We start from the raw sequence: 13,655 nt of genomic DNA, 5'->3' as shown, positions 1-13,655 counted from the left end.
GCATATTTAAAAATTAAACCTACAATCAAATTTTTGTTTTAGTACATGGATTTCAAGTTCTCTACCAATGTAATTATTGTGCTATTATCTATTTCGAGAGGGGTCAGTTGTTTTTTCAAATAATTTTCTTGGTCAACATTTGACAGCTTTCTTGCTATTGCATTATTTGAGTGGTCTTTTAAATTTGCAGTTCATGTTTCCTTGTTCTCCCAACTCCAGTCAATAGTCTCTTGTTCCAACCACAAAAACAGGTATAGAGCATGTCAGAGGGGTGTTCCTACAGCTAATCATCACCTTCCCACCCCAGCCATCATTTAACAGAGTATTTCTACCAGGGTCAATCTAGAAACCCTTAAAAGCTAAGTTTCTGTCATAGTAGGCAGAGTGAAAAGAGAGGAAGAAAGGGAATGAGTATTTTTATTTTGAAGTTAACTTCTATTGCCTATATACACTTTTTTCTGTGGCTAATTAGGCAGAGCCACAGTACCCTGTAGCACCATTCCAGAGAAAGCCTATGAGAGAAGTTTTGGGGACTAGTGCTTCATGCTTATTTTACATCATCACCTTAAGACAAATAATACAATTTCTATACTGTTTTAGCTTTGCCTAAAGAATGCAAAGGCTCTAAGATGGCAGTATTTAAGGTAATTCTTCCACTAATCCAAAACTTTTGTGTTTTAATGACCTGTCAGCTTAGAAGACTGCACTACTATAGAACTACACAGTACAGTAAACTCTTTTTTATTACATGAAATTTGTAAAGGTTAGCTTCCAGAGCTGTGTTCTTAATTAGACAATACATTATCCGTTGCATGAAGAAAGTGTATCAGCAACAATTTGGCTAAACAGTGCAGAAAGATGTGTTGCCAGAACTTCACAGGACCATAACAAAAGTGATCCTTTTTTTTTTTTAGTGTGTTTTCAAAAAGGAAACAAGATTAATAGTAGAATTAGTACCAGCAAAGAGATGACCTCTTATTCTAAAAGCACCAAGTAAATAGGCAAAATAAAGAAATTAAATTCAATCAATGACATTATGTAAATGAAGCAAAATTTACTTCAGCATATTGTAAATGTAAAAAACTTGATTTGTATTGTCATTGATTTCTATGTTACAGTTTATTACACAATGACCATTCCCCATGAGAATGCATATCCCTAGCCAGACCTGTACAAAGCAGATATTCCACTATTGTTCTCCAACAGATAATAAAGGCTGAAATGTAAATTTGTTCCAATTCATGTTTGAATTAACATAGATACAACATATACTGCCAACCACTTTCCTACACTATCCAATGCTATTATATTAGAAGCCCTGATGTATACTCACAACACTTTGATGATGCTTTTACCATGTACTTGATGCAAAGCACTATAACCACTAAAAGAATTTCCCACCTGTTTATTGTGGTACAGAGCCAAATAAGAATTAGCTCCATTTCAAATTGTCAGCCATGACTGACCTTCAAAGGAAGGACAGCAAACCATTCCTTAAATTATTTTAACAACAACAAAGACTTTCTACCTCTCTGCTTGCCTCCCTGGGTTATTCCCCTTTCCATGAATCATTTTGATACTGAGGTGACTGAAAAAATATCATTCAGTTGACAGCTATATGATCACTTTCAAACTCCAATATCCTCCCAGCCTGTGCCTTTCATTTCAGAACTCAATATTTATTTTTTGCAAAAGAGATGCCCAAGTGCAGTAATACTTGATCTATGAAGCATTTTAAAAAGTGTGTTCCAAATATCATCTTCAGCTCCCTAATAATGTTTCTTTGATTCAAAACATCACTCTGTTCAAAAATATCACATATTGATTCAGCAATGATATAAAAAAAAAAGATCATTTTTCTTTTTCAAAGCAAGGCTTAATATTTAGAAGCTTACATACAAGAACACATTATGAGCCATCTATTGAGGAACTGTATAGAAGCTGTGACTTTTCCTAACAATGGTATCAGAAGTGAAGAACCAAAAGGATGATTCCAAAGGCTGAATTGCCAGATCCAACAAAATATTGACTGATAAGGAAACACATGCTGTCTTGCTGTCTTTTTATCTGAGTGTCCTTTATCTGCCTTTTAAATGTTACTGTAGGGGACTTGGGTTTTCACAAAGATCACTCTCTCAGGGCACTAAAATAATTTTTTTTAAAAAAAGGAAAAAGAAAAAGTGATGCTTCAGTCTTTATTCCTGAACTTTATCAATACAATACATTTATAATGGGAAGCAGTCACTGGTTTGCTTATTGGTGAGTCACATGACCCCATTTTGTACATTTATGATTTTGGACATCAAGCATGTGTGATTCCAGTGAATCTCTGTGTGACAGGAAGCTTTTCCCTTTCCTTAGTCAAATTTAGGCAGTAATAGGTTTCAGATCACTTGTAAAAGGAAAACAGAACACTGATAGCAGTATAGCAATCTCCTGAACTCCTGCTGAAATTTGGGTTGGACTAGATGATCTGGGTTGGAGTAGATGATCTCCAGAGGTCACTTCCAACCCTAACTATTCTGTGATTCTGTGAAATGCAGAACTGTCTGTACTGTTCAGGATAATGGAGTCAGTGCAGTTCCAACTGGGAAGCAGTGCAAGGCCACCTCCAAAGCCAAATGCTGAAACACCCACAGTGGCTTCGGCATTGGCATAAAGAAGCCAAACAGAGAGCATGGATGGAAAATCCACCATTGTCTAAATCTCTGGGTCTTTTCTCCTGGATCTCAGTACAGCATAGCACAGAAATGGTACAGAAGCCTCCTTCAATCAGAGGAATAAATGGGGCCACCTAAGTGATAAGGAGGCAGCAGGGGGGCTTGGTTGTTTGTGGGTTTTTTCACTATTTTGGAGGCCAAATCAAAACAAATAGAAGCAATTTGTACTGGAACACTTCTCTGAGTATTCCGTTGGCTGAAATGGTGTGTTTTGGGTTAAATAAATAATTTCATCTGTGAGCATAAGTGGTACACTGTACCTCTTAGCTCAGCGACTAGATCATGTAAAATGAGAAAGACTCAGGTTCAGTTTTCTCCTCTGCCTCCTTTAGAGCAAGGCTTCAAGCCAGGTCTCACACATTTGTGTATACAGCCTTTCTCATATCTGAATTCCCCTGCACTTCCAAGATATCTTAAAAATGCATAAGCAAAAGTGAAGATCTTTGATTCGGCTGCGACTGTGGCTGAATTCAATCTAATTTAATGGAAAAATTATTAAAAAAAAATAAATTCCTTGAGGACAAAACCCAGCAACTTCAAGAATGGAAAAACATAGTCAGATTATGTTCTGCTACACACAAGTACCTACTTTGTGGCTGGGACTGGCCAGGTATAGGAATATACAGATGAAAGAAGTATGGAACAGCTGATATTTATCTTGTTACAGATGAACTGCACAATGTTGTCAATGAAATTTTAGCCTTTAGCTTAAAAACATATAACATGCATGCTCCTGAAATTCAGTTTTCATTTCAATTGTGCGGCTTATGAAGAAAACTAAATGACTTCAATAAACATCTTCCCTCCACTAAAAAATGCAGGAAAAGGAAAATTTTTTAACCAAAGAGGACCTGGGCAACTTGTGAAATATAGGACTACCCTTTATGCAAGTTTAGCATCCCACTGAATGTTACAGAAGATAATCCCAAAGTTGCCAGCAGTAACCTAATCAATTAAAGCACTGGGTTGCTGAATACCCCACTAACATTCTTTTAATGTTTTGCAAGTCAGATGACAAAAGAAGTGCTTTAAGGAGGTTTTAGTCCATGTTATGACCTAATGCAATCTTTCCTGTCTTCCACAAAGACCGAGAGCAAACATAATACCATGATAACAGTTCGGCATGTGATTATCGCTGCTGAAGTGCACAGGAGGAAGCAGAAAGCAAATGAGGCCAACTAATGCAGATTCTCTGGATTTCTCTGTGCAAACAAAATCCAGAATGACAGAGCTGCAGGCTACTAGGTCTATTTGCAAGGCTTGCTGCACATAGCCTAGTATAATTACTTAAGAAAGGACTAAGATAACGGTGAGCATCAATCTCTTATTTGAAGGTGGGCTTGAGTCTAGAAGCCAAATGCTGTGCAGACCTGGTGTTTGGGGTCATGATGTAAAGTTCAAAGGGACATGAGAGTGATTATAACAATCACACCAAGGGTACTGCCTGATACTGCCCACTGTTGTAACATGTGACTAACATTTAAAGCTTGTTAGCAATTCAGCACTGTAATTATAATAAAATCTTACACTTCACTGTCTATCAGCACGGCACTTGTCCTCTGTTGTTCCAAGCATTGGACAAACACATGACCTGGAAAGGGAGAGGGACATGGTTGATGCCTTTCTGAATTTCAAGATCTTACTCCTCAGGAGGCTCTGCTGAGGAGACTGCAGAGACATGATTTTGTATTTATGCTTCCTCTGTTTGGCCCAGTGCAAATCCCTCTCTTTGGCTGGCAGTAACAGATGGTAAGTGGCAAAAAGTGACATCTGACTCTTTGTTACATTTCATATACACTTAGCTTGGCTGTTTGCCCCAGCACTGGGCAACCTGCCACTTTCCGAACTACTTGTTCACCTCACTCATAACCATCTTCTTCCCTTACTCTTGTCCCATTTTGAAGCTTAATATAGTTTCAAAAGTATTTTGACCACCACTTCTCAAGGCCTACAGAGGGAGTGAGCTTAGGGTACTTCCACTGAATGAGAGGAGTAGGATATAAAAAGCCCTCTGAGTCAAGCACCAAGCTGTGCATGGTCTGTCTGCGTATCAGAAGGTAAATGGCCTTTGGAGTTGGAGTCTGACAGACTCAAAGCTGAGACCCCAGGTTTCTGCAGTATTCAAAAAGCAGCTCCTTAGTCACTTGTATTGTTACAATATAGTATAACTACATCTAGCTATAGGTAGACCTACATTTATATGTACATCTATCTCAGTGAAAATTAGGACATTGCTGTACAGCAGGGGTGTCAAACTCGTTTTCCTACTCATGTAGGAGTAGATACACTTATACAGTCCTAAAATTATATTTGGGCCTTTGAAGGCAACTACGAGGCTGATGTGGCCCCTGATTAGAATGAGTTGTTGACACCCTTGTTGTACAGGGAAGGAAGCTAAAATTACTGTTCTGAATAACTTCCAAACTAACTGTAGTACAACATTTCACACAACACGCGATGGAAGGCAGATAGTGCATGAGCAATGACAAACCACTTTCTTTAGAAACTCCGCCTGTTCTGTTATAAGAACATCCCCAGCCTTATCCATTCCTCTGTTCTCCCTCACAAATTAAGAGAGACTTTTGGTCTGTTGTCTCCTAAAAGCAGTCCTAAATTTATGGTCTAGTGGATCACTCTCAGCTATCAAAGTTTCTCACAGACTTCCGTGCATTTTTATCAGACTGAGACAGAAACATTTAAATATAATTTTACAGATTGTTCACCATGGCCTTACTGGGCCAGTTAACTGGGTGGATGCTGTGCCAGCAGAGACTGCCACAGTACCTGAAAGACAGAAGAGTTCTTAACAAAGAAAACTGAAAAAAGGAAGAGACATTACTGTATATCAAGGCAAGGTATTCAACATCAGGGAAAAGAGTAGTACGAAATTATGGAAAAGAGTCGGTGAGTGGTGTGGACAGCTGGGCAAAGCTGGAAGAGGTTATTAGTGAAAAAACACTACTGGAGCATCTTCTCTTCTTAGGATTCTCAGAAGGCCATTTACATTCTGGTACACAGAAATATCACACACAGCTTGGTGCTGTGACTCAGAGGGGTTTCTGTATCCTACTCCTCTCATTTAGTAAAACTCAAGGACTTAGCCTTCAGAAAGAGGGCATCTTATACGGTGTGAACACGGATATATGGTGTGAACTGTGGAGCTGTCATATGCAAGTACAGGAGTTGGACTCTATGATCCTTGTGGGTCCTTTCCAACTCAGGACATTCTATGATTCTATGACGTTACCAAAACACCTCTGAAAAGAAACATGTATTTTCCATTTAAATAAGACTAAAAATCAAATTCCATAGACTTTGTTCCATTTTTATGAAGAGAAAACTATATTACGTGTCTCCACAAAAATGTACCCATAGGGAAAATATATTTTGTACTGAAAATTACTGGAAAGATTGAATATCCCCACCTTTTTACCAAGCTCTCCTCACGCAGTTCTTCTTATGAAACTCCAACAAAGCCCATCAGTAGAGGCAATTTAAATGTTCAGAAGAAAGGATACTTTGTGGTCTAGTTCTCTTTGTTTCACTGATCTTTAAAAGGAAGAAGCAAGTCTTCCATCAAAAGTAAGTCTTGGGTGGACACATGAAGGAGGATAGAGTAGGACATCCTGTGTGTTAGTGGAGGAACCTAGAGAGGACATTCCATGTGGAAGGCATGGCTTCACAGAAAATGCAATGAATTAGAAAAATAGACATTTCCAGCAAGGAAAAAACAAAACAAAACAAAACAAAAACAAATAAATGAAAAAACAAGTAGTGGGAATTATGAAATAAAATAAAGGAATTAATAAGATAGATAAGCTCTGGGCCTTAACACTGGTAATTAAACCCAGTGCATCAGTAAATGGGGAACGGATGAAGGAATAAACTTATACATGTAAGGCCATGTTAGTAGGCAAGCAAGAGATGCATCTTCTCTGAGTAGATGGTATGAGCAAAGTTAGACAAGAGGATCAATCAGTACTTGTGGGATGAATTTGACGGAAGTGTAAAAGCAGTTCTGCTGTGGTTTCACAGCCTCATGGTCTTCAGCTACCCAAAGCCACCCAGAAGCAGCCCACCTACTTGAACTGTGCCTAGATTTGGAAAGGATTTCCACATTATGTCAATATAAAAAGTGTTGTTTAAGCTAGGATCAGCTCCAGATAAAAGAAGGCACTCAATGCACGTCTGTGTGCATGTAAGAATATAATGAATATGTATACGTAGGCAAGTAGTCAGTGTGCAGTTGGTGCTTAAGCACCCACTATCATCAACAGAAATCTTGTCACTACAGCCATTTGGGCTTAGGGAGATACTCGGCTCACCCTGAAGTAGGCATCAAGACTATGTTATACTAGTAGATTAAATGTGTCTGGTACTGTTCTCAGGCAATGAGAAAAACTGATGTGAAAATGGCCCATGTCAGTACTAGTCTCCTAAACAGGTTGGCCACATCCAGTCTGACTATTGGATGTGGTCCCTGACCTATAATAACTCTCTAATCCTCCATAAATTGTTTAGAAAAGTGCTAGATAGCTTAACAAGCAATAGACTAGATTTCCACTGCCTGTACTGAAGCTTGCATACCTAGTTCACATGTGGATATCTACTTATAGATACATATGTTCATGTGCTTTACTCTTCCCCTGAATCCTCTCTGGAAGGACTAGCACCTGAAGCTCTTCCTCGTGCACTTCATTGTGCTTGAAGGCAGATGGTTCAAACATTGATGACAAAATAGATGTAATGGTGTGGCACAGCTATAGCTCTGAGGCATTCGGCCTTACACGAAAGGTCACGGAAAAGGCAAAGAGAAGCTCTGTGTGGCTGTCTGTGAATCTTATGTCCTATTGACATTAGCTGAGAGAAGCTCTAATTAAATCAGCTTCGTTCAGTAACACTTTCGGTAAACCAAACAAAGCTGAAAAGATGTGCTGCATTTTAGGCTACTGTACAGTGCTGTGACCTTTCTAAGCAACAGAAACAGAGACAGATTTTCACGTTTATATAGGAAGGTGTACAGTAGTAGCAAGATGTGGAAGGGAAAATTTTATTATCTTTACATTTCACAGAATCACAGGATACAAGTGAAGAAAGCATCTGAGAAGCTTAGTCCAATCTTAGTACAACAGACTTACGTGTCTGAGAGAGACTTTGGATATATCAAACTATATCAGGTTACGAAGGATGATGCTTTGGCATCCATGAAGTGATACTTTAGACCTAGTCTGAGTTGTAAACTTTACTACAAGTCCCTCTGCTTTTCTCTCAAGTTTAGCCCCAACTATGTATATGTATGTATGTTTGATTGGTTTTTTTTGTAAACAAGTGTGTTAGACAGCAACATTTTTAATTTAAAGTGGTTATCCACAGAGTATTTCTACTTTCCATGTACTGCCTTGACCTTGCTGGTGCTCACATTCAGTATCGGAAATACTTGAAATAAACATGAATAAACATTTGGAGAACTTGTTCATTTCACTACAAACTCTCTTATATGTTCGATGAGTGTATAGTTTCTGAGACCCAAAATAAACCCATACAATATAGGAAACTGTCAATCATTACAAAAAATTATGTAATTCAGTATGTTAACCAAGCAATTTTCAGATGAGTTGGTCTCATGTCATTTAAAGACACAGAACATATGGGTAAGCACTGAGACATTTATAGAACAGTCAAAATGCTTCTAAAAGCTCTGCATTGTCCTTACTTCCCTCAACAAACAATGTGCATGAAACACACACACACACACACAAAGACAGGAACTTAATACTGGGTACCCTGATGGAAAGCCTTCAGTTATCTAGAACTCACTCCCAGAAAACAAATCCCTCCTCTTCCTCCTTTATGCAAACAAGCACTACAATTTCCCCAGCTTCAGTAAAATTACTTTTTAACATGTGTTCTTCATTGATAGTCACAAACCACCACTTTTTGACATAATACCTGCAGAATTCTGGGCTTCACAGCACTCTGCTGTGCATTGGCAACATTTTGCTTGTCAGATGGTCTAGTCCTTAGCACAAAATGTAACCTTGTAATAGTTCTACATTAGGCATCCATTCACCTAGCTTTCCACCTCAATCATGAAGAAAATGGACCTCGAGTCACTGAAATTAGATTGAATTCAGTTTCCTCCACTCTGCAGAGCCACAACAATGCTGATTTATTTTAAAAAATAACCCCCGTTGCTGGCTTTCATACTAAATCACAATGTGCACTAGTCATGTAACTGGATTACAGGAAGCATTAACACTAGCAATTGCCCTTTCAAGTTGAGCAACCAGCAACATTGCTAAAGGCTGGAACAAAAAGGGTCAGCCAGGGCAAAAGAACAAATGTTGTCACTTTCACTGTATGCTAAACCCCAAAAAGCAGCAACAAGCAGTAAGTGCTAGTTTGAAACCAAGAGGGAGCACTAATATACATGCATTCAAAACAACACAGACTCCCTTGGCAATGACATTAACATTACCATCTACTTAATGTGAAATTCAAGAGGGAGAAACAAAACATTGAAGCGCAGAGACCTGGGAGGAGCGGGGCTGTGCTTGGATTAGAGCCACCACCTTGCTGTGGGACTTTGCTGCCCTTTGGAGGACGACACCTTCAGAATTTCTTATTGTGGGATTAGTTCAGTGACCTGTCCGAAACTCAGCACTGTGGCTTTGAAACATGCGCTTCCCCAAAGGCTCTTCCTGAAAGGATGACATTAAAAACCAAAAATGCTGTCCTTAAACACACCCAGAGACAGATGAAGATCCCAAGCAACAAACAGCTTTCATGTCATGATTTGCTCATGCTGCTATGCCCCCGTTTAAAGCACATATGGTGCTCAGCGAGAACAGAAGGCTTCAGAGCAGCAGCTCCATCCTAGAAATGCAGTAGCAAACCTTCAGACCGAGGTCACTTAATGAGAACTTAATGTAGATTTAATAGATCTTTTTTTTATGTCTCTGTCAACTGAAAATCTGCCTCATTTAGCTTTTAATGCAGGCACAGAGCCAGTCAGCTAAAATCAGGGTAGCCCCAGAATATATTGCAAGATTCTTCCATTGAAAGTTGAGGACTGTGGGTCTCCAAAAGTGTGTGAAGTTCTACTAAAATAACAGACCATAGGCAATTGTCATTTAATGAAAGAACAAGGTGCCATGCATATTCTGAGTTCCTTGCACTAACAGAAAGGTTTCACGTCCACAGGAGGTGAAATAATGCTTGCTATGGAAAAAAAGAGAGCAGGTATCTTTGCTATGGAGTTGGTCCTGCAGGCTTAGGCTAGCTTGGGGCATGGATGAATCCAGCTTGCTTGGCTTCTCCTCCTCCTGGTCAGCACCATTCAGTATTGGCACTCTGTGTACAGTTGGTATGTGCCCAGAGAAGCACGGCTGTTAGTGCGTTGTTTTTCTTATTTTGTTCTGACATGGACACTTACATACAAATTAATCTAGTCCACTGACTGTACCAGCCTTCTAATCTCAAATTAGGAGGTCTTCTTCATGTGGGATGCAACAAGTCCAGAGGCTCTTTGAGCGTTGTTCTCTAACAGTATTTTTTAACTGTTAAGAATTTAATGCTAGACTAATAAAATTACTATATTTTCCTGTTATTATTTTCAGTGTCGCTAGCCTTTGTTGCATTTGTTGCATTCATGATGGCAGATCTCTAGAGGTACCAACAACACGAGGAACTCATAAGCAATTCTGAAACACTTTGTGTACCAACATGCCCTAATGCTGTACACTCTGTCTTCTTTCCTTCTTTGTAAAGGCCATTCTCTTTTAATCCAGCATCTTCTGTACTGAGCAATTTACAGAATTAGGCAAATAGCTGCTGATTGTAATTAGTTACATTGTTTCAGTTTAATCTTTATTAGTTCACTCTAATGAGTGGGTGAGCCATTATAAATGGTTGTTCTTCCCTCCAAGAAGGAGAAGGATGAGTCCAATGCTCTTCTCAGTAATCAGGCAGGGCTGACTGTGTGCCAGGGTGAGGCAGAGCAGTGCCAAATAAGGGCAGCCACTGCTGCCCACTCCACAGAGGACAGCTCTGGTGACAGTGAAGGGTGAGGATGGAGCAGGGTGGCATCAGCACATGGCTCCACTGACATGACCTCCACTGCAGGAGGGAGCACTGCTGTCACTCTTCTGAGAAAAGGAAAGATCCTACACACAGTTACCTGAATGAGTAGGGTCCCAAACCATATCTCCCAGAAAGAGCATGTATGGCTTATGCCAACAAAAAGATAGTTCTTATTCTTTGCAAGAAATAGGCTTGTTTTCAAACAGCTGTGTAAGCATAATGGTGGATTCACTGGAGAAATAGAAGTGAATGAATCCTTTGCATCAGCCTTTTAAAATCTCCCTGCCTCTCTTGAATTGTTCCCTAAAGTATATTTTCTTGTGCCCTACGCAGAACAAGTTTAAAATCCACCCATCAAAAGCAGTGCAAATATCAGTCAAGACAAGAGGATTAAAGGCATTTGAGGCAAAGGTAAGTTCTTTAGCTACAGAGAGGCTATATTCTGCACTAGTTCATCAGATTGCTTTGTTGATGATGGTGAGACTATATGAATGCAAGTTCTACTAAAGTGAAGAGCTTCAAGATGTGTGGTCATTATTTAGAATTATATGAGCAGCCAGGCAGTGGAATGTGAACTTTGGATACCTTACAACACAATCTATGTCTATATTTATCTACAAGCACATTTATTCATAAAACAACTCCAGAAATCAGGGTAAAAAAAAAAAAAAAAACACTTACCACAACAATCACATTCGTTGCAGGAATGGGAAGATTTTCCACTTCCAGATCTTGACCAGTCATAGCTAACAGATTGAGGGATGGGTCGTAGGCAGGTCTGGGGAAGGCTGATTTAACAATTATTGCAGGGTGCAGCTTGCTTATTTTGGTGTGGGAAGAAGAATGGAAATTTTGTTTGGAATTCTTGTAACTGTCTGTATCCAGACTTTTCTCCACACTCTGCACATGGTGATAAATAAACACAGGTTTCCCACTTCTTCTCTGATGAATTGCCAAGAAGTGGTCATTGTCTCCAGAAAAGCAGCCTGCAGAAAGAGAAGAATAAGTTCAGAATGTCTCTCTTGGATATTCTGTAGATGGCCCTGGAAAACTGATGAGATCTTCGTGTTCTGCAAGATTTGGAAAGAGTATTTGTGGAATACAAAAGTTCCCTAACATCTAACAATACAATTTCTATAGCAATAGCTTAAAAACACTAGAGAGAGTCTACTAAGTATGTGGAGCATATCACATTCTTAAACCCATTTTTACAGGGCTTTTTAAAATGTTCCAGTATAAATTGGGGAACGACCTGTTGGAGAGCAGTGTAGGGGAAAGGGACCTGGGGTCCTGGTGGACAGCAGGATGACCATGAGCCAGCACTGTGCCCTTGTGGCCAAGAAGGTCAATGGCATCCTGGGGTGTATTAGAAGGGGGGTGGTTAGTAGGGCGAGAGAGGTTCTCCTGCCCCTCTACTCTGCCCTGGTGAGACCGCATCTGGAATATTGTGTCCAGTTCTGGGCTTCTCAGTTCAAGGACAGGGAACTGCTGGAGAGAGTCCAGCGCAGGGCAACAAAGATGATTAAGGGAGTGGAGCATCTCCCTTATGAGAAAAGGCTGAGGGAGCTGCGTCTCTTTAGCTTGGAGGAGACTGAGGGGTAACCTCATTAATGTTTATAAATATATAAAGGGTGAGTGTCACGACAATGGAGCCAGGCTCTCCTCGGTGACAACCAATGGTAAGACAAGGGGCAATGGGTGAAAACTGGAACACAAGAGGTTTGACTTAAATTTGAGAAGAAACTTCTTCTCAGTGAGGGTGACAGAGCTCTGGAACAGGCTGCCCAGGGAGGTTGTGGAGTCTCCTTCTCTGGACACATTCAAAAGCCGCCTGGACACATTCCCATTTAACCTCATCTGGTGTCCCTGCGCCGGCAGGGTGATTGGACTAGATGATTTTTTGAGGTCCCTTCCAATCCCTAACATTCTGTGATTCTGCGATTTTGTGGATTTAGTGTTGGTGTCAGGCATAAGAACTCTTTTAGATTACATGCTTTTAATAAACCGTATATTTGTAAAAAAAAAAAAAATAAAATGTTTCCTTTTGATAGTCAAAATACTTCCTAATGATGCCTTTATGAAAGGAACCAGAATTAAGTTTTGACTTTTTTTTTTTTTAATGGCTGAAACATAGTGAGTCCTCAGTTCCTTTGTGAAGAACAGGGTAGCTACAACAGCCCAGTTCAGCTCCCAGTACGGAAGTCAGGTTGACCCTATGAGCAGAAAAACAGGCAAGGATGAGTTCCTTTATAGATAAAACGTAACTGAAGCTGTATTAGTCACCTCCTGAAAGACTGCTCTAAGAAACCCACTCTGGTACAAAAGGGACATTGTGTTCTAAGAGGAGTGAGTCCAGAGAGCTCACTCTGATCAGCCTGGAATTTCTTATTCAGAAGCAGTTGGAGTGTTGTGGTTTAAACCCAGCGGGTAACTAGGACCACGTAGCCGCTCGCTAACTCCTCACCCCCAAATGGGATAGGGAAGAGAATCAGAAAGGAAAAAAACCTCATGGATTGAGATAAGAACAGTTCAATAAGACAGTAAAGGAAGAGGGAAGGAAAAAAAAAAAAAGAACATATGCAAAACAAGTGATGCACAATGCAGTTGCTCACCACCCATGACACCAAGAGACCACCGTTCCTGAGCAGGAGCAATTGTCTCCCCATCCAACTCCAGTTTATATACTGAGCATGACATCACATGGCAAGGAAAACCCATTGGTCAGTTGGGGTCAGCTGTCCTGGCTGTGCCCCCTCCCAGCTTCTTGTTCACCTGCAGCCTTCTGGCTGAAAAGTCCCTGACTTGACGTAACCATCATGTGGCAACAAACAAAACATCAGTGTATTACCAACT

At 40.0% G+C, this 13,655-nt stretch overlaps 1 protein-coding gene across 1 annotated transcript in view; it reads right to left on the bottom strand.

The window, feature by feature from the left end:
• PTPRR (protein tyrosine phosphatase receptor type R) overlaps positions 1-13,655 on the bottom strand; it is a gene marked incomplete at its 5' end in the record, with an annotated part of 149,813 nt that overhangs the window by 123,053 nt on the left and 13,105 nt on the right. Inside the window, 1 exon segment of the mRNA XM_082066977.1 lies at positions 11,484-11,788. Coding sequence (XP_081923103.1) covers positions 11,484-11,788 — 305 coding nt within the window.

This window comes from Streptopelia decaocto, assembly GCF_964273445.1.
Source record: "Streptopelia decaocto genome assembly, chromosome: 1".
Lineage (NCBI taxonomy): Eukaryota > Metazoa > Chordata > Aves > Columbiformes > Columbidae > Streptopelia > Streptopelia decaocto.
This window is presented reverse-complemented; position numbering and strand designations above follow the sequence as displayed.